Source organism: Salmo salar, chromosome ssa05 (assembly GCF_905237065.1).
Source record: "Salmo salar chromosome ssa05, Ssal_v3.1, whole genome shotgun sequence".
Classification (NCBI taxonomy): Eukaryota; Metazoa; Chordata; class Actinopteri; order Salmoniformes; family Salmonidae; genus Salmo; species Salmo salar.
The window spans coordinates 23,207,089-23,228,160 of record NC_059446.1 but is presented as its reverse complement, the minus strand read 5'-3'; the positions used below and the strand labels follow the sequence as shown (position 1 = coordinate 23,228,160).

Below are 21,072 nucleotides of genomic sequence, written 5' to 3'. Positions count from 1 at the left end.
TGCCGTATCTCCAGCCCTAAACAGACACAAAGACCTCTTTCACAGCCTGTACAGTCACTGTCTCTATCAGAGATCCATGCTAGCAGTGTTGCAGTGAGACTGACCGGAGGCAATCCGTGCTGATATCAGATCTTGGACGTGTGGGAAGGTGTGTTGAATACAGGGAGGATGGGAGAGACAGGAGATATCTGGACTGAAGGCTCAGCAGAGCTGACTGTATACCAGGCGTGTGTCCCAAATAGAAGCCTAATCCCATAGGGCTCTGGTCAAAAGTAGTGCACTGTATATGGAATAGTATGGTGCCATTTGGGAAGCACACCTGCTAGAAGCCCTTAAACCCTGCTGTAGGGTAGCAGTGGGATCAACAGCGTAGAGTTCAATCCGCTTGTCAACATTTTTATGAGTAATTGCTGTTTTTAAGACAACAAGGAGGATGTTGAAGTATTGCAGGTGTTAACAGGATTCATCAAGTCCTTCAGGTGCTGAGCAGAACAATGCCATTCACTGTACAGTAGGCCTTCAGTAGCATTAAGTCTAGCAATTTGAAAATAGCTGTTACTAGACTGAAGTACTCAAAGGCAGTTCTAAAGACCTTATACCAAAGCTTTGACAACATACCTGAGAAAAACAAATATATTGGGCTCATTAATGTGTGAATTTCTCCGTATGTAAATCCTTACATTAGGCATAATTAGTGGGTGACCTTTTGAGTATGTATGCGCATATTAAACTGGATTCTACCTAATCAGTTAGTTACTTAGACGAATGTTGAAAAGAGACAAAAACAGCTGCCATGATAATTTAATAATAGAATAATCAACTGCTGGGTTTTTGCGAGTCGGCACTCAGTGAGACGGTTGAAAATGACAGCAGATGTAGTAATTAAGAGTTGAAGAAACCCAACGTGATAGAAAAAGCTTCTCTCACTTCTAATCGTGTAACATCCAGACACCTAGCTGATAGCAGCATCACATTAGAGGGAACAGTCAATATGAATAGTTTGAAGGTTTCAGTGTGAAGAAATATGGAAGTTGCAAGACTGAAACTAGAGGAGTAGATCAGCTAAAACTGGAATGGAGTTAAATGGGACATCAGACCAGACGTAGCTCTACCCTTAGACCGGACGTAGCTCTACCCTCAGACCGGACGTAGCTCTACCCTCGAGTGGAGGCCTATTGTATCCCGGTCAGTCTGGAGACAAGGCTAAGCTTGGAGACATCGTTTCGGTTGGGCCCCTAGAGATATCAAGACTCACTCCCTCAAGATTGAAGATTGCATTACAAATTAGAGTGCATGAGCGTCGGAAGTGGCGATTGATTTCTTAGTGGGTTAGCAGCATGGATTAGTTTAAATCATTATACCCCAGGGCTTGCAATCAGACGGCTAAATGTACAGCGTTTCCATAAAGCTAATTTAGCAATTTGTTGCGTTGCGCACTAAACAAATTATATTTTGTAATTTAAAAAATACTTAGCATAAACACAGTAGTGAATATTAATAGTTCAGTGATGAGGTGGAGATGGAAGAGAGACCAATAAGAAAGAACAAAATCATATGCTATCTTTGAAGAAATGAGACTGGATAGATTCCAACCCAGCCACACAACTCCCAAGGTCAATTTATGTCCCGGGACTATTTTTACTCTACTGCCTGCTCCTGTGTCTCTTGTAGCCCTGTACAGTATTTCCCCACCCACTCTATACCTCCAATTCTCAACTGTACTCTGAAAAACAATTGTTGAAGGATAATGAATTCTCAGAGCTCCATAGACAAATGATAAGGCAGCGAAGTGGAGTCAAATGTGATCCTATGTTCTCTTCCTTCAGACTTCAATGGTAAACAGGAAATACAATTCCTCATTCTTAAGATAGGTGTCTTGAATAAAACATAACATAGTAGGCCTATTAGAATATTTTGGGATGTTCAACACTAACTGCAATGTTGATTTACAAAATGTTGATTTACATAACGGGTAGAGCTCTAAAGTTATACATTTGTAACTTTCTCCCCATGACAGTAACAGCCCAGCAGTGAAACATATTGGAGTTATGTGTCTTGCAAAGAGCCTCTACTGTAAATTGAACCAGGAACTCCCCTATCACCATTTATGACTTAACTTCTCTTTCACGACCCAGTCACGACCCAACAAAAACATGTTTCTCCTCCCAGGTGTATTTCTGACCTCTTCTTTGCTCCTTAATTCAGGCACCTTGGTTGGAAAGTAAGGTAGCGGCAATGATCCCTTCCCTTTGCACTGTATTCCAGTTTGCTGTCTTGTGGGGTTTCGCCCCCTGCTCACAAAGGATAGATCTGGCCTTTACATCTGACCCATGCCAGTTTCTCACAATTTCTCGGGCAGAGCATTTTCAGATTCAGGAAACATTTTGCATCAGTCAAAGTACATACAGACAAGCTACATATTCATATGTGAAACACAACAGAGAAAAGCTACAGATATTTACCGAATATTTTCAAAAAGGTTGGCAGGATAGTGCAAAGGTCTTAAAATGTCTGTCGTGCTGGGCCTGTATTTGCATGTCAAAGTGCTTAGTGCTTCAAGTGCATATTAGTCCATCTTGTTCATTTTGAAGTATTTTGTCCAGCTGTTGATGCGATCCCTTTTGTTGTGTTCGACTGGGAGTTGCTGAAGCCTGCTACTGTATAGAGCACCATCACTGTTCACCATAGTGCAGTGGCAGTGAAGACGAATGTGCAGGGGTAAATTGCAATGTTCTCCAAATCCCATTCCCCAATGAGGCTATTGATCAATAGCGAAGGGCTTCTGTTACAGGCCATAGAGCGAGAAGGTCCACATGGGTCATTCAGGACACAAAATGACATGTTGATATATTACCATATAAAGGTCAGTGGATATGTAACATGAAATAGGGCTTGTCAACACTCTGTGTACAAGGTTCAATTCATTTGGTTTTATTGTAAAAAAATATATATATTCACATACTTTAAATGTTTTAGCGTGTGATTTGTATCAGATGTGCAGTCAATTGTGCACCGCATCGTTGTACTTTGCAATGTAACCCAGTTGTTACAAAGAGTGTCTTTTTTGCTGATCAAAGACAGATGTACTAACATGATCTGGTCTGGTTGATGAGGATGATGAATCAGGGTTCTACGCTAACTTTTTCCCCAAGGAGTACATGTGCTCCTAAATGAAAAAATGTAGGAGCACACAAAGAAATTCAGGAGCACAGAATAAAATGTTCAAGTAACAGAGTTTATTAACAAACAATGTATTCCATACATATTTACACTGTGTGTGTGTGTACTAAGGGACACACATCTGTGCAACAGCACATACCACCAATCACACATTGACCCATGCCTACTAGACGCAAAGGATATCAGTTGTCCAGATGCTTTTGTATGTTGGCAGGCTTAGAGGTCAGCGAGCGGTCCCCGGCAGGAGTGGGATCCAACTCCTCGACAGAAGGCCCCTCCAGGCTGATCCTCATCAGGTCTTCGGCGGTAGAGACCCCAAGGCAGCTTCTTGTCGAATTCTTAATCTGGTGCTGCGCAGAGAAGCCTCGCTCACACTGGGCGGCTGAAATGGGCAGCACCAAGATATCTTTCAATTTAATTCTTACCATTTAACTTATCAAAACCAACCATAGAAGGATACCTTACATAACCACTCAGGACTGTTAGTCTACCTTGTAATCGTGTCTGTAGGGGTCCTTTGTCAACATGGTCTCCCACAGGCCACTGTAGGACTTGTCCTTCAAATTGTGGCTGACCAGGATTTTCAGCCCCTGCCACTCGTAGTGGTTTGCAGCCATGTTGCACCCCAATCTGCAGGATTGAACAGAGCAAGTGAGTTTGCAAATATGCAAACATAACATTTTCTCATATGGCAATGCAGTGTCAAATAAATTCTTACCTCTCTAGAGGCTCCTTGAAATGCCTCATCAGTTCTGCCACACCATCATCGCCAAAGGTGAGAAGGCTGGCCTAGTCTTCTGGCCACGTGTCAGGGTTTAGCACTCTGAATGACTCCACTGGGTTCTGGACACCCTCATCCTTCAGCAAACCACCAAACTTGGCTTTGAGATCATCCACCACGCCGATGTTGATGGACACTCCATCTGCTACTTCAGCTGGGGATTGGTGAGGTCTGTGAAGCCTTTCAGATTCCCCTTCAGTTTAATTTCCTTTAACATAAATAACACTCACACACAGACTCACACACAGACACACACACCAACACACAATGAAATGTCTGGCCATTTGTCTGTCTCCCATAAACATTTTTATAAAAGACTTCTCCACTGCATTTCCCTCCTTATCCTCAAATTGTTCTATTGAGCAACGAATACATTGATTTTCACACTTTTTCCCGCTTTATCTGTTAAGTAGTGAGTAAATAAACTGTCACCTGTCAATTACTCGCACACTGTGCTCGTAAATAATTTTTCCCGTTCGCACATACCTATTTTGTTCCATCTCCCATTATACTAATAACACAAAATGCATGGCTGTCTAAATGACTCTGATTTCCCGTGACGCGTGCTAAATCCGAGGAGCGGCGGGGCCACTATTCCAAATTGATATGCTTTCTGATCACTGGGCTCACGAATAAAAAGCAATTGGCAGCATATGTTTGCAATTCATGAGCTGAATATGGGCTCGGTCTAATTAAAATTAATCTAATTCGGTGAATTCTACATAGAGGCGCTGCCAATTTGCTTCTTGTTGTCAGGCAAAAGTATTTCAACAGTGCTTGAGTAACATGAGAGAAGAGAAGCCCGCACTCTGCTCTTGCTAGTATCACCGTTCTTTATTAAGCTTTATGAATCGGCCTTAAGACCTTCGTCAGAGCTTTTGATAGTTTTTGGGGGGGGGTTTTGCACCCTTATGTAGACATTGCTCCATTCAATGCATCGAATGGGGTTGGGGTCAAGGAAAAATGTACGTGTTACCAAATATAACAATGTATTTTGTAAATATTCTAATAGTGTTTTTAGACGTGTTTTAATAGACTTAGTACACACTTTATTCTAATATTTATGAAATTCAGAATGTTATACGTTGTATGATTTTTCCTCGACTCCAAGAAGAAGAGCGGGTTTCTTCTTTTTCTCATGTTATTCAATTGTTACCATGCACCTGCAACAAAGGTCAAATGTGCCAGTTCCTTTTTTGAATAACAGAGTAAAAGTAACATTGAGTAAAATAGTTTGAGACTTGCATTAAGGTAGGTCAAGAGGCGAGGATGTATTATTTAAGACTGTCCACGCTAACAGTGTCGGCTATAGCTTTAATGTGGTGAAAGAGGAAGTAAAGAAGTGTGCTTAATAGACTCCTAGGGGTCCAATGATGCCTGTGGAGAGAAGAGTTGGTGCCCTAAACACTGACCCGGACACCCTTCCTCCAGTTTAAATATATTTAATACAATGCAGTTCAATGCAGTCAGACAGTTGTTGTTGTTCTACAACTCCTGACTTGTCTCAGTTCTGTTTTCTTTCACTTTCAGTTGCATCTTCTCATTGTCCCTGCATTGTAGTGAATGTTCACATGATATATAGCGTTGTTAGCTGTCTCTCTTGCTTTACCTCAGCCTTACTGGTTGCCTCAACTCCTCATGAAGATTATAGCCTCATAAATCCAAGCTTGGAGTTGATGGGAGAAAGAGAAAACAGTGCATTATGTATGGGGGTAGAAGACATGCTACTGTATAACGCTGTTCAATGGCGCTCCAAATGTCAGAAAACCTTTAGCTAAGTGAGGCTCAGGCAGAAGGCTGGACTGTCTTGGAAGCATTGTAAGATATTGGCTGCAGAAACTCACTGGAGATAAACTCCCCAAATTAGCAGAAAGCTCCAGCCCCATATGACTTGCATAGTCAACAGAACAACAAAGACGGTGAACATGGTCACTTCAAACTCAGAACAAGCTGTGGTACCTAAAATAAACTCCCTACGCCCATTAGCAAAATCTTTTATTGTAAGCCTTTAACGACTGACATAAGAAATGTACTAATATTGTATCATCTGTCAAATCAAGAAGTGACGAAAGCTTGAAAAGCAGCAAAGGGAGGCCTCCAAAGATGTTTCCAATAGTTACAGGACTGTCAAATGCTGTTGCTGTGCTGACCGTAGACTCACTGCTCCTGACAGGGCTGACGGAAATCGACACAGTACTTCCTTCTCAAACCAGACTGTCAGCATATTACACTGGGTCGACACAATCAACACAAGATGAAGATGTACACACTCACCTCCCTTAATGAAATGGGAAATATTGGTCCTGTGGTGTTCTGCCAAAGTTAAATATCGCATTCATTCTGAATTAATACTATGCAGTTCCATCTTTTGATGCTAAACAAAAACTGACATACAAGACAGGGAGTTGAATACACTTGGCACAAGCCATCTTGAGGAAATGACGTTCTCGCTATGCGTTCATCTGTCTCGGTTGTTGCTCAAAGAGGGATGTAAAAATGCGAAACTAACGATTCATGCTAAATTTCTGCACGTAAAATTCAGTGACGAGGATGTTTTCCAGGATTTTTTTTCCCTCTCCAAAATGCATTCTGAACAGCTGTTGAGTTATTATGCAATTCTCCTGTTGTATTTGGTAACAGCACTGTTCAAGGTTTGCCCAATCCCACAGCTTTGAGGTTTCCAATTGCATTTGATCTATGGCAGAAATATATCTTTTTTTTTCTCCTCTCCAACGGCGGAGCAGTTACAAGTCCCTGTGTCTCTCTTTGTTTATAATTTCAAGAAATATGGCAACAATTTAACCTCTGTTTCAAAACACATTGTTGACCAAATGTGTTATTTGTCTGGAAGTCAATAATAAACTAACCACATTACAGGAATCTGATACACAGAAAATACAAGCTTTCTGTGAGCTGGGAGAGGGAGAGATAAGGAAAACAGAGTTGTTAGATATTCTTGGACATGCTCCGATGTGGATGTAGAGATCAGACAAGATGTAGAGAAGGCCTGAAAAGGTAAATTCAATGTCCCCAACTTGCATCTCAGTGATTTAGGAAGAGGCCCTCGGTTTTATTTAACAGGTTCCTGTTGCTCTGTCGAGCCATCACCGCTGACCTAAAGATGCAAGCAATACAGACTTGATGGAGGCCACAACCTCTGTCAGATAAAGTTGCACAATTTACATTCAACGTCGGGTAATATGGTGTCCATATTAGGATTTAGTCAATTGTAAGAAAAAACCTCTGACCTCAATGTGGTGTTGTTTTTTGGGCTGCGTAATTGTTGTGGTCGGCAGGTTTCACTGGCTTAATGGCAATAATTCTTTACCCTTGATGACGCAGGACAGTGTAGGCAAGACTCAGATTAGAAATGCGTTAGGCTTTACAGTACATCAACTCTCCATCAACCCTAAGGGGATGCATAGGAATCCCACAGCTTTCAAGGGCACATGGGTCAAGATTCAAGATTCACATGAGAGAGGGCTGCAGACCATTACAAACAGGACCTAAGAACTGCTGAACTGTTGTGGACTGAAGGAAGCCTATATAATGTTGGGAAGGATCCAAACTCGAGGACCACTCTTTTTTATGTCTTTGAAAGTTAGCTTATTATAGCAGAAGTCAGTATGTAACGGGTGGGTTGGATGGTCCAAATAAATATATTCTCAGTCCCCAAGTCAAAATTCTAACTGCTTATTAAAGTAACAGCTTTAAAAACAATAACATTTCAATTGTATTTGTCACATGCTTTGTAAACAATAGATGTAGACTAACAGTGAAATGCTTACTTATGGGAGCCTCCCAACAATGCAGAGAGAGAGAAATAATAAAGTAAATCACATAATAATAGATTCACAATGAGTACTGATAACTTTGCTTTATACATGGGGTGCCAGTACCGAGTCGATATGCAGGGGTAGGAGGTAGTTGAGAGCCATCAGAGGAGACATCTCAAACTGAACTGTCCTCAGTTTATTAGTATTACCAGGCACATAATGAGTCACCTAAAGACTGCTCCACGATTCTAGGCTGAAATTCACTCATTCTGTCAAAAGTATGTCTTCCCTAATAGCTTTGTTTCCAGAGGATTGCCTCGCTGATACAGTATATGGGAGAGAAGTAGGTTGGCTTATGCTCTCGGCTCACTCCGTCTTGAGCGAGAATGTGAATAAAAAAGTTTCCCCAACTCCACTGAACCCTTTTGCGGCTTAACTGACATGGGCGTCATAAAATGGACACCCTATGGAGATTTGTTCGATTTTCGCAGGTAATTGTCCTCTGTCACCTTCCCGCCGGCCTGTCACAATCACCCAGAAATCCATGCCAACACCTTCGCAATTGTATTTAAGGAGACCAGTTTCTCATGTGTCAATATTTCTTGAAGTCTGAAGAGAACTGTCACAGCTATTTAGATTTTTACCGCTCGAGGCGAGATCGAGTCACAAATCTGCAGCTCAGAGGAAATCGCTATTTCAAACTTGTCAAGAAAATCCGATTGCTTTTGTCTTTGGAAATTTAATTTGGAGCTTGGTCTCACAGCAGATATGTTTCATTCCTATATTTACTGGATAGAATTCTATTCAGGTTACCCATACAACGTTGTGTGTGTGTGCCTCTGTGGCCATTACCGAGAGTAAAAGAGATGGAAGGTGCATCAATGCAGTAGCATCAACTGTAAACTTCATTCAACAGCAGATGAACCAAAGACTAGGGGGAATTCAGGAACTTTCCCGCAGTAAGAGAGACTGAGATGTAGCTCAGTAGATTCCTCAGGGGTTTATAGTTGATGACTGATTTTCAATGGAGGGTTGAGAAAGTGAACGTTAGTCAGACATCCAAGGAGACCGCAAATCAAATCCTAAGGTTTTACTCTCATCATTAAAAATGCATGTTTTTTTGGTGCAGGCATCATCTTATTAAACACATCACAGCAAAGTTTGAGTGAGTAATGTGTGATACTATTCAAGGCTTTTAAACCATTTTATATCCTGTTTTAATTTTAGTCATCAGAAACACCAGAGCATCCCAATCATGTAAAAAAAAAATGACAATCGTATCTATGTAGCTAAGTTTGCTACCCGGTTTCATCAGATTTGGGGGCTCTTCCAGGATTGAATGGAGTCAGTGTTGTGGCTTGTCGAGGTGTTTGCCTGTGTAGCTGGCCAACGCATGTTGGGTTTCATTCTTTTTCTCATACCCAACTCTATACACATATCAAAAGCGCCAGTGCTTCTGAAATGGAGGTGGTGGTTCGTTGAACCTTGTTATTTGGATAAGTAACCTTGCCTGAGACCTGAAGACTTGTGTGCTAGTTTCTCAAGAAAATGCCTTGGCTTTAGCTCATTAGCCTAACACAGTCTTGGCATGTAGGAGGCCGGGGTTCAAACAAGAGTCTATGGGACTCAGCAGATGAGTACAGTTCAGAAACCTTGTGATCTGTCTGGAACCTTCACCACCCAGACTACACAGGGGCACCAGACTACACTGGGGCACCAGGCTACACTGGGGCACCAGGCTACACTGGGGCACCAGGCTACACTGGGGCACCAGGCTACACTGGGGCACCAGGCTACACAGGGCAGACTGCACACATGGAGCCTCTTCAAAGACCAGGTTACACTGGGCACCAAGTTACACAGGGCAGACGGCACACAGGGAGCCTCTTCACAACCCAGGTTACACAGGGCACCAGGTTACACAGGGCACCAGGTTACACACGGCACCAGGTTACACAGGGCAGATGGCACACAGGGCATTTGGCACAGAGAGCCTCTTCACAGCCCAGGTTACACAGGGCAGATGGCCCACAAGGAACCTCTTCACAGCCCAGGTTACACAGGGCACCAGGTTACACGGGGCAGACGGCACAGGGAGCCTCTTCACAGCCCAGGTTACACAGCGCACCAGGTTACAAAGGGCAGACAGCACACAGGGAGCCTGGGGGAGGGGCCTGGGGTGGGATAGTCGTCCATAGTTCACAGGAGGGAGCCAGGATCGTGATTGATCCGCTAACAATTGCATCAAAAGCATCGTGCAGAATCAGCGGCATGCCAGCCAGGAGAGATCCATCACACAAGCCAGGGCCCGTGGGCTCCGGAACTGCTCTCTCCCCCTCTCTCTCAATCGCTCTCTTTCTCTCCTTGGCCTGTTGGGCCTGTCAGTGGCAGACTGAGCCATGCTGGAGCTGGAATCAAAGCCTTCCTCCCCTGGTGTGACATTCACAGCATTTCAATTGAGCCATCAATCTGTCAAGCCCCACTGCTGCTAAGCCAGGCTGGAGTACACACTGAAAGAGGGAGTGCTGGGGTTGGATGTGGATGTACCTTTCCCCTTTCACCGCCTCACTGTAGTTAGGGTCTATTGAACACTATGTACTGAACATCACGTGACAAAAGATGGGTTTTCGGAGGCGGCCGTGTAAAAGTTGTTTTTCTCTCATTATGTATTCCACTGATGCCAATGTGAAGTTTCTGTAACTCTTGCTTCTCTCTCCCTCTCTTTATGTGTTTGTTTTTGTTCTTCTTCAGACCGGGCTCCTGTAAGGAGGAGATAAAGTCCTCTAGTAGGACAGTCCCCTCCTCGCAGTCCCCGTCTGACTTCCTGGACAAGCTCATGGGGAAAAGGTCTGGCTATGACGCCCGCATCAGACCCAACTTCAAAGGTACCTTAAGTATGTTCAGAAGTGGGCCACAGCTCCCATAAAAAAAACATTGAAACTTCACGGAATGAATGCAAGCGGACAGCCACTGTTTTTAATAAAAAGCTAGATAGGACTTGCCTGTAGAAGTGTATAGGAAGCATAGAACTGCTTACTTAGTTTGACTGAATAAGTTAGAATTTTGTCCATAAATGTACCCAGATTTCTATTATATGAAATATTTTGATTACTGAATGCCATAATGTCATTATTTTGTTAGATACTTCTCCCTAATAGCTGTAATCATATTTTTTCGAAGCCATTTTAGCTGTCACGCTTGCTGTTCAGTCTGAACATATTCACAAATCATGGGAATCCGTTGTGCTGTGCAGACACGGTCTCCCTCCGAGGCACGTGTTGCTAGGCAACCCCCTGCACTTGCCTGGGCAGGCCTGCTCCCTCCGTGGCTAAAGCCAGTGTAAGAAACATTGTAACAAACGTTTGTGCTATGAAACTAAATACAACTTCTTTGCTAGATTCAGATTCATAGTGTTAGACAAAGCAAGGAAAGTGAACTCATTTGCCCATGCTAACGTTCAATCAAACTGTAACTGAATGCCTCAATTCCGGTCTGCCTACTTTCTATAGCAAACCATTTCATGAATGGGGTGGGGTAAATCCCCCAAAAATTGTCACATACACATGGTTAGCAGATGTTAATGCGAGTGTAGCGAAATGCTTGTGCTTCTAGTTCCGACAGTGCAATAATATCTAACAAGTAATCTAACAATTCCCCAACAGCTACCTAATACACACAAATCTAAAGAGGTGAATGAGAATATGTACGTATAAATATATGGATGAGCGATGGCCGAGCGGCATAGGCAAGGTGCAATAGATGGTAGAAAATACAGTATATACATATGATATGAGTAATGTAAGATATGTAAACATTATTCAAGTGGAATTATTTAAAGTGGCATTATATAAAGTGACTAGTGATCCATTTATTAAAGTGGCCAGTGATTGTGTCTCAATGTAGGCAGCAGTCTCTCTGAGTTAGTGATTAGCAGTCTGATGGCCTTGAGATAGAAGCTGTTTTCAGTCTCTTGGTCTCAGCTTTGATGCACCTGTACTGACCTTGTCTTCTGGATGGTAGCGGTGTGAACAGGCAGTGGCTCGGGTGGTTATTCAGGGCAGTGCAGTTGCTGTACCAGGCTGTGATACAGCCCGACAGGATGCTCTCGATTGTGCATCTGTAAAAGTTTGTCAGGGTTTTGGGTGACAAGCCAGATTTCTTCAGCCTCCTGAGGTTGAAGAGGCGCTATTGCGCCTTCACCACACTTTCTGTGTGGGTGGACCATTTCAGTTTGTCTGTGACGTGTACGCCTAGGAACTTAAAACTTTCCACCTTCTCCACTGCTGTCCCTTCGATGTGGATAGAGGGGTGCTCCCTCTGCTGTTTCCTGAAGTCCTCAGGATGTGGGGACAACAGACTGGGATAGGGAGCGATTGAATTTTCCATAAACACACCAGCCAGCTGGTCTGCGCATGCTCAGAGGATGCGGCTAGGGACAGTGTACCTAATAAACTGGCCAATGAGTGGCTATTTCATACTTGCTCCACATCAGAGTTGACAGCAAGACACTCACTACTTCCTGTACATACAATAACCCTCAGTGTCATTCAAAGATTTCAAAATGATCTTTAACAAACTTTTACCCAGCAGGTCAAACAGTTGAAAGGATTCTTCCATATAAGGAGTGATGGATTGTCTTTTTATAATTTCTTCAGGTCCGCCTGTGAATGTCACCTGCAATATTTTCATCAACAGCTTTGGGTCCATCACGGAAACTACTATGGTGAGTCAACTGACCAACTTGAATTTCCACAGTAAATTAACATCCTGGAATTAGAAACTGTTTTAAGCTAATAATTTAATGTGTTGCTGACTGCTGCCATCTTGAACGGGTCTCAGAGAGACAAACCTCTATAAAGGTGAAAAAAAAAATGTAAATGAATATGCGCTTTATACAAAATACCATAATTATCCAGGTAGCATGATAAACCTAAGGCAGTCTCATTGCTTTGTAATCATGAATGACCGTGATAAGGAGCATATTTGAGCAGGTATACTCTAGCTAAATCCCTGAATTGAAGAAAGAGAAATCTAAATGATCTCCTCCAGCTAATACAATACCCTGTTAATTCCTACCCTTTGGCCTGCTCAGTATTGGACCAATTCCCTCACCTCTCTCCCTTTATTTCCTGGAGTCTATCAGAGCAACCTTCAGAGACCAGTGGGTCAGTGATGTTCTGATAATGAACTGTCCGCTCTGCAATTAAAATGAAAAATTGGAGGAAAAAAAGAGTGAAATGGGAGAAGTGCGAAAGAATCTCTCCCTGTAAGCCTGTCCAATACAAGAGGGAAAGTGCTTTGTCAGTAGATTGTAGTTGTTAAAGGTTCTTTTGGCACAGAGGGCTGGACCCCAGGTTAGGTCAGTGTGGACAGAGGACACTAGTGATGTCACTGGACGATGTGGTAAAGGCCTAGTGTTTATTGTGATTAATGTGTTGTGCTGCCCTTAGTTTATTTGTGGTGCCTCATGGGAACAGAGACAGACCGTTATGAACTGCCAGAGAAGACCGACACAGTTGAGTCTTTCAATACCATGAGCATTTACTTAAAGATTCACTTGAATAACTCCTGTGACTAAATGAGGATGTGAACTTTTTGTGGAATTAACCAAATTTCAAAGTAGTCATTCATTGATTTTGCTTCCCACAAAGCATATTTTTGTCATTTCAACAGGCACTGAACAGAACTTAGATTAACCCAGAATCTGGTAGTATTCTAGGTTATTGTCTGTGATTTCCCCCTTTACAAATGGACAAAATGTAAATTACTCCTGCATGACTCCTAATTCCTTTAGCGTAACCCTAAACTACATAGATTCACACTACTTTTGAAAGAACTAATTAAAATGTTGCATTGTCTTGGCTATAATTAACAACAGTAAAGGTTATTAATTTAATCAGACTTCCTACTTTACATCAGAGACAGACGATCATGAACCGAACAACCTAATTGAAGATTTGAAACCTGGCAATGGTATCACTTCATTAATTGCCTCCTATTGTGTGTGACAAGGTATGACGCACTGTCTCGAACTACTATGTCTCAATCTCGATTCATCTTCCACGATTCCTGACGTCCTACCTCCACGCCTCCTTCTCAACCGCATTCCAGGAGAAGTTCCAAATCCATCCCCTGACCTTTTTTCCAGTGTGTTTTTGAGGAGGAGGAGGAGGCGGCGAAGAAAGGGAATGCGAGGAATCGAGGAAAGATTCATTGAGAAAGAGACGATTACTAAATTTATTGGTCAATCCACAGGACTACAGGCTCAATGTGTTCCTACGGCAAAAGTGGAACGATCCCCGTTTGGCTTACCAGGAGTACCCAGACGACTCCTTGGACCTGGATCCTTCCATGTTGGACTCCATCTGGAAGCCTGACCTTTTCTTCGCTAACGAGAAGGGGGCTAACTTTCACGAGGTCACCACCGACAACAAACTGCTGCGGATCTTCCAAGATGGGAGTGTACTATATAGCATCAGGTGAGCAGAAACAGTTCAGTCTGTGGCCACAGGGGGAGCAAGTGAGTTACTCAAGATGCTTCTGTCTGTGGCCACAGGGGGACCTAGTGAGTTATTCATCACATTAACTTTGATACCAATATATTAGCCCCACAATCAAAACCAAACACTGCTGTGAGTTGATCGATATCTCCTTCATCAACATTCATGACCCCATGAAAGGAATTCAAAAACATGCAGTTAGCCATACCATATTGGTTACAACAGCAGATTTATTCGCTAACAATTACACAGTAGTCCAAAAGGCATTTTAGTAGCTACCTCTGAAACCGAGGACACAAAGAAACTTCGAAGGCTCATTTGTGGGGGATATTTTTGAGCCTGGAATTTCACATCATCGCAGCACAATAGCGATGGGGCTCCTGCTGCGAGCAGTGTAGCGCTGGTGCCTCTCGTCTGTCCTCTGGGCAATGCATTACAGCAGGTAATTACACGGCTTCTCTTAACTCAAACTCCTTAATAGTTACTTCTCTTCCCCGCGGCTCCTTGAAGGCTCAATGCATCAGTGCCTCAATAAATAAAGGGAAGGATGTGTCTACCAATTAGTTTGCTATTGTAACCAAATGGCATTGTAACTCACGGCATCCTTTGCAATTTGCCTTTTTTGATAATGCAGAAAAAAGCTCACAATTCATGCCGTAATGTATAGTACAGAGTTAATCTTGGGATAGGTCGTAAAACTGTCCACCGTCAAAGCATTAGGTGAGTTTTAATCAAATGTCTGCCCTGTGAAGCACCTTTAGTGACCTTTGCAGCTGTCCTCCTGGCCTCTGTCTTCATTTCTCTCTGTATGTTATAATTCTCTTCTTTCACGCTCTCCTTTGCCCTTTACCTTAACCTAAAGCTGCCCTTCTCTCTTTCTATCTCAGGCTGACTCTCATCCTGTCCTGCCCTATGGACTTGAAGAATTTCCCCATGGATATTCAGACCTGTACCATGCAGCTTGAAAGCTGTGAGTCTCCCTCTATCTCCTTCCTCTTCTTCGTTTTCCTTTTCAACTCCTCCTCCCCTTTTCACACTGGCTATTAGCTTATAGATGGAGCAATTTAAGTTGTGAAAATCTTAAGAGATATTATCATCACAAAGGGGTGACATTGATTGAGGTTATATTCAAAGCCTGAATGTGACCGGCTAGGTTTTGAGTTGCTGCTTTTATCAAACATCCTCTGATGACGGTTACGCGTGCATAAAATAAAATATGGACTTTCTGACACCGACTTGTGTAGTCAGTGACAAATTACACGCTTTTTATTTTACCTTTATTTAACTAGGCAAGTCAGTTAAGAACAAATTATTATTTTCAATGACGGCCTAGGAACAGTGGGTTAACTGCCTTGTTCAGGAGCAGAACAACAGATTTTTACCTTGTCAGCTTGAGGATTCGATCTTGCAACCTTTCGGTTACAAGTCCAACGCTCTAACCACTAGGCTACCTGCCACCCCTTTGACAGTGATATCCCTTAAGGGTAATGAAATTAATGTGCGGTGTATCAAACATGTAGGAATCTCTTCATAAAAAATATAAATAGAACAAAGTCAGTGGATAAATCCTGGATATAGCATGTCCTTCCTTATTACCTAGATAAAAGGTCAAGAAAAAAAGAAGTCAATTCGCTACCCCCTTGCCCCCAGCACTGATGGCATCTGCCCCCCCACAAATCCAATTTCCAGGATATCAATAATGAAACCTTCATTTTATGTTCCCTTTTATTATATGACCCACCCCTGGTGCCCTCCACAAGGCCAGACAAAATAACTTAAGTCTAGTTAATATTCCTATTGCTTTGCCCCTCTGTTTCAATTGGAAGATCTTTACTAGTGTAGGAACTTGCTTGGAGCATATACACAGAGTATACCAAACATTACATTTACATTTAAGTCATTTAGCAGACGCTCTTATCCAGAGCGACTTACAAAATGGTGCATTCACCTTATGATATCCAGTGGAACAACCACTTTACAATAGTACATCTAAATCTTTTAAGGGGGGGGTTAGAAGGATTACTTTATCCTATCCTAGGTATTCCTTAAAGAGGTGGGGTTTCAGGTGTCTCCGGAAGGTGGTGATTGACTCCGCTGTCCTGGCGTCGTGAGGGAGCTTGTTCCACCATTGGGGTGCCAGAGCAGCGAACAGTTTTGACTGGGCTGAGCGGGAACTGTGCTTCCTCAGAGGTAGGGGGGCCAGCAGGCCAGAGGTGGATGAACGCAGTGCCCTTGTTTGGGTGTAGGGCCTGATCAGAGCCTGAAGGTATGGAGGTGCCGTTCCCTTCACAGCTCCGTAGGCAATCACCATGGTCTTGTAGCGGATGCGAGCTTCAACTGGAAGCCAGTGGAGAGAGCGGAGGAGCGGGGTGACGTGAGAGAACTTGGGAAGGTTGAACACCAGACAGGCTGCGGCGTTCTGGATGAGTTGTAGGGGTTTAATGGCACAGGCAGGGAGCCCAGCCAACAGCGAGTTGCAGTAATCCAGACGGGAGATGACAAGTGCCTGGATTAGGACCTGCGCCGCTTCCTGTGTGAGGCAGGGTCGTACTCTGCGAATGTTGTAGAGCATGAACCTACAGGATCGAGTCACCGCCTTGATGTTAGTGGAGAACGACAGGGTGTTGTCCAGGATCACGCCAAGGTTCTTAGCACTCTGGGAGGAGGACACAAGGGAGTTGTCAACCGTGATGGCGAGATCATGGAACGGGCAGTCCTTCCCCGGGAGGAAGAGCAGCCCCGTCTTGCCGAGGTTCAGCTTGAGCTGGTGATCCGTCATCCACACTGATATGTCTGACAGACATGCAGAGATGCGATTCGCCGCCTGGTTATCAGAAGGGGGAAAGGAGAACATTAATTGTGTGTCGTCTGCATAGCAATGATAGGAGAGACCATGTGAGGATATGACAGAGCCAAGTGACTTGGTGTATAGCGAGAATAGGAGAGGGCCTAGAACAGAGCCCTGGGGGACACCAGTGGTGAGAGCGCATGGTGCGGAGACAGATTCTCGCCACGCCACCTGGTAGGAGCGACCTGTCAGGTAGGACGCAATCCAAGCGTGGGCCGCGCCGGAGATGCCCAACTCGGAGAGGGTGGAGAGGAGGATCTGATGGTTCACAGTATCAAAGGCAGCAGATAGGTCTAGAAGGATGAGAGCAGAGGAGAGAGAGTTAGCTTTAGCAGTGCGGAGAGCCTCCGTGACACAGAGAAGAGCAGTCTCAGTTGAATGCCCAGTCTTGAAACCTGACTGATTAGGATCAAGAAGGTCATTCTGAGAGAGATAGCAGGAGAGCTGGCCAAGGACGGCACGTTCAAGAGTTTTGGAGAGAAAAGAAAGAAGGGATACTGGTCTGTAGTTGTTGACATCGGAGGGATCGAGTGTAGGTTTTTTCAGAAGGGGTGCAACTCTCGCTCTCTTGAAGACGGAAGGGACGTAGCCAGCGGTCAAGGATGAGTTGATGAGCGAGGTGAGGAAGGGGAGAAGGTCTCCGGAAATGGTCTGGAGAAGAGAGGAGGGGATAGGGTCAAGTGGGCAGGTTGTTGGGCGGCCGGCCGTCACAAGACGCGAGATTTCATCTGGAGAGAGAGGGGAGAAAGAGGTCAAAGCACAGGGTAGGGCAGTGTGAGCAGGACCAGCGGTGTCGTTTGACTTAGCAAACGAGGATCGGATATCGTCAACCTTCTTTTCAAAATGGTTGACGAAGTCATCCGCAGAGAGGGAGGAGGATTCAGGAGGGAGGAGAAGATAGCAAAGAGCTTCCTAGGGTTAGAGGCAGATGCTTGGAATTTAGAGTGGTAGAAAGTGGCTTTAGCAGCAGAGACAGAAGAGGAGAATGTAGAGAGGAGTGAGTGAAAGGATGCCAGGTCCGCAGGGAGGCGAGTTTTCCTCCATTTCCGCTCGGCTGCCCGGAGCCTTGTTCTGTGAGCTCGTAGTGAGTCGTCGAGCCACGGAGCAGGAGGGGAGGACCGAGCCGGCCTGGAGGATAGGGGACAGAGAAAATCAAAGGATGCAGAAAGGGAGGAGAGGAGGGTTGAGGAGGCAGAATCAGGAGATAGGTTGGAGAAGGTTTGAGCAGAGGGAAGAGATGATAGGATGGAAGAGGAGAGAGTAGCGGGAGAGAGAGAGCGAAGGTTGGGACGGCGCAATACCATCCGAGTAGGGGCAGATTGAGAAGTGTTGGATGAGAGCAAGAGGGAAAAGGATACAAGGTAGTGGTCGGAGATTTGGAGGGGAGTTGCAATGAGATTAGTGGAAGAACAGCATCTAGTAAAGATGAGGTCAAGCGTATTGCCTGCCTTGTGAGTAGGGGGGGAAGGTGAGAGGGTGAGGTCAAAAGAGGAGAGGAGTGGAAAGAAGGAGGCAGAGAGGAATGAGTCAAAGGTAGACGTGGGGAGGTTAAAGTCACCCAGAACTGTGAGAGGTGAGCCATCCTCAGGAAAGGAACTTATCAAGGCGTCAAGCTCATTGATGAACTCTCCAAGGGAACCTGGAGGGCGATAAATGATAAGGATGTTAAGCTTGAAAGGGCTGGTAACTGTGACAGCATGGAATTCAAATGAGGAGATAGACAGATGGGTCAGGGGAGAAAGAGAGAATGTCCACTTGGGAGAGATGAGGATTCCAGTGCCACCACCCCGCTGGCTCGATGCTCTAGGGGTATGCGAGAACACGTGGGCAGACGAAGAGAGAGCAGTAGGAGTAGCAGTGTTATCTGTGGTAATCCATGTTTCCGTCAGCGCCAGGAAGTCTAGGGACTGGAGGGTAGCATAGGCTGAGATGAACTCAGCCTTGTTGGCTGCAGACCGGCAGTTCCAGAGGCTGCCGGAGACCTGGAACTCCACGTGGGTCGTGCGCGCTGGGACCACCAGGTTAGAGTGGCAGCGGCCACGCGGTGTGAAGCGTTTGTATGGCCTGTGCAGAGAGGAGAGAACAGGGATAGACAGACACATAGTTGACAAGCTACAGAAGTGTTGTTTCTTGTATTATTGTCTCCTGTGTCTTTAGAGAACTGTTTCACTTTGATATCCTTTTTCTTCTGTCCTGATTTTCTCTTTCTTTTCTTCTGTTAACTAGATATTCTTTGTTGTTCTTCGTTAGCTAGCTAGCTTCTTCCAAAAGAGTCCCTAGCAACTGCTTAGCAACTGGTAAACAATTCAGCTTGCTAAGATAACTACAATTTTATGAAAAATAGTTATTTTTCAAAAGCCTATCTTCTTTGTTTGTTGCTTGTTTTTTCTCCTATTCAGTCTTCATTAGGAACACCTTCCTAATATTGAGTTGCACCACCCCCCTTTTTGCCCTAGAACAGCCTCTAGAGTGTCCCACAGTATGAGTCATAATACCCATAAAACCTAGTGGTCAAACAGGGAAATGGTTCCAATTGTTTTTCCATTGGAACCATTTACCTGTTTGACCACTAGGTTTTATGGGTATTATGAAACCTCCACTGTGGGGTTCTATATGTCGGGGAATGGACACTGCTAGGTGTCCATGCCGGATGCTGGCCCGTGTTGACTCCAATGCTTCCCACGGTTGTATCAAGTTGGCTGGATGTCCTTTGGGTGGTGGACCATTCTTGATAAACATGGGAAACTGCTGAGCATGGAAAAACCCAGTAGCGTCGCAGTTCTTGACACAAACCGGTGTGCCTGGCACCTACTACCGTACCCTGTTCAAAGCCACTTAAATCTTTTGTCTTGCCCTTTCACCTTCTGAATGGCACACATACACAGTCCGTGTCTCAATTGTCTCAAGGCTTAAAAATCCTTCTTTAACCTGTCTCTTTCCCTTCATCTATACTGATTTGAAGTGGATTTAACAAGTGAGAACAATAAGGGATCATAGCTTTCATCTGGATTCGCTTGGCCAGTCTTTTGTATACTCAGTGTATTTCAATGCCAAATATGATAAAGATTAATAAATATATTTGTGGGAATCAATGCATGTACAGATGTAGGATCTTAATTTGACCTATATTGTCACAACAAAATAATCCTGCAGCAATAGGATTTGAAAGTTTAGTTCATAACTTTGCTTGATTGTGGATAGGCTATAAGTTGGCCACAATTAGGCTACATGAAAAGTGCTAAACTGTTAATGTAACCATGTTGGTTTTCTGTGAATTTATGCAAATTTGGAAGCGTGGTTCAGGAAAATTCTCAGCAACAAAAGAATGATCAAATTAAAATCCTACATCTGTGAGGTTCACTATTCTCAGCATTGCCCTACAGAGTAACCCGATACCACTGTCGTCGTCATCCCCCCCCCTCCGTTGTCTGCAGTTAAACCCTCCTAAAGTGTGGAGAGATCTTGTCCAACAGCGGAGAACGTGCCAGCCAGCAGGTTTACTACCTGACAGGGCCATTACAGGAGTCCTAATCATTTCTGATTAAAGGAAGCCCTCCTCTCCGTGGCTCTAAAGGGGCCGGCCAGCTCTGTTTTGACAAGTGTTACTACACCGCCCAAGGGTGTGATCACCTTGTCTGCCCGGGAGGACAGGGCGAGGACACAGTTGCAGGTTTAACTGCCACGCGATGTGCCAACTGCCAACGCTGCCACATTGAGAGGGAGGGAGGGGGGAGGGTAAGAGGGAGTGGTCTGAGGATTCCAGTGCTGTTTGTTAGCTGTAATCTTGATGCCTTGAACTCTAGTAAACATTTACATTTTTAATGTGTGCCTTATTCTGACAGATCATGTAGCTATTTCATAATTCAAACAATCTTTTTAATCATAATGTGTTCTTGTGACCCAATTTGGTATCATTAAGCTAGTAAGTAAATGGATAAAGTGTAAATCCACAGGACAGAGTTAGACTGGACTAATTCAGAGCACCAT

At 44.1% G+C, this 21,072-nt stretch overlaps 1 protein-coding gene across 1 annotated transcript in view; it reads left to right on the top strand.

Annotated features, from left to right (window-relative positions):
* glra4a (glycine receptor, alpha 4a) overlaps positions 1-21,072 on the top strand; it is an 81,311-nt gene that overhangs the window by 49,619 nt on the left and 10,620 nt on the right. Inside the window, exons 2-5 of the mRNA XM_014199085.1 lie at positions 10,489-10,622; positions 12,393-12,460; positions 13,993-14,216; positions 15,125-15,207. Coding sequence (XP_014054560.1) covers positions 10,489-10,622; positions 12,393-12,460; positions 13,993-14,216; positions 15,125-15,207 — 509 coding nt within the window. The remainder of the gene's footprint in view (positions 1-10,488; positions 10,623-12,392; positions 12,461-13,992; positions 14,217-15,124; positions 15,208-21,072) is intronic.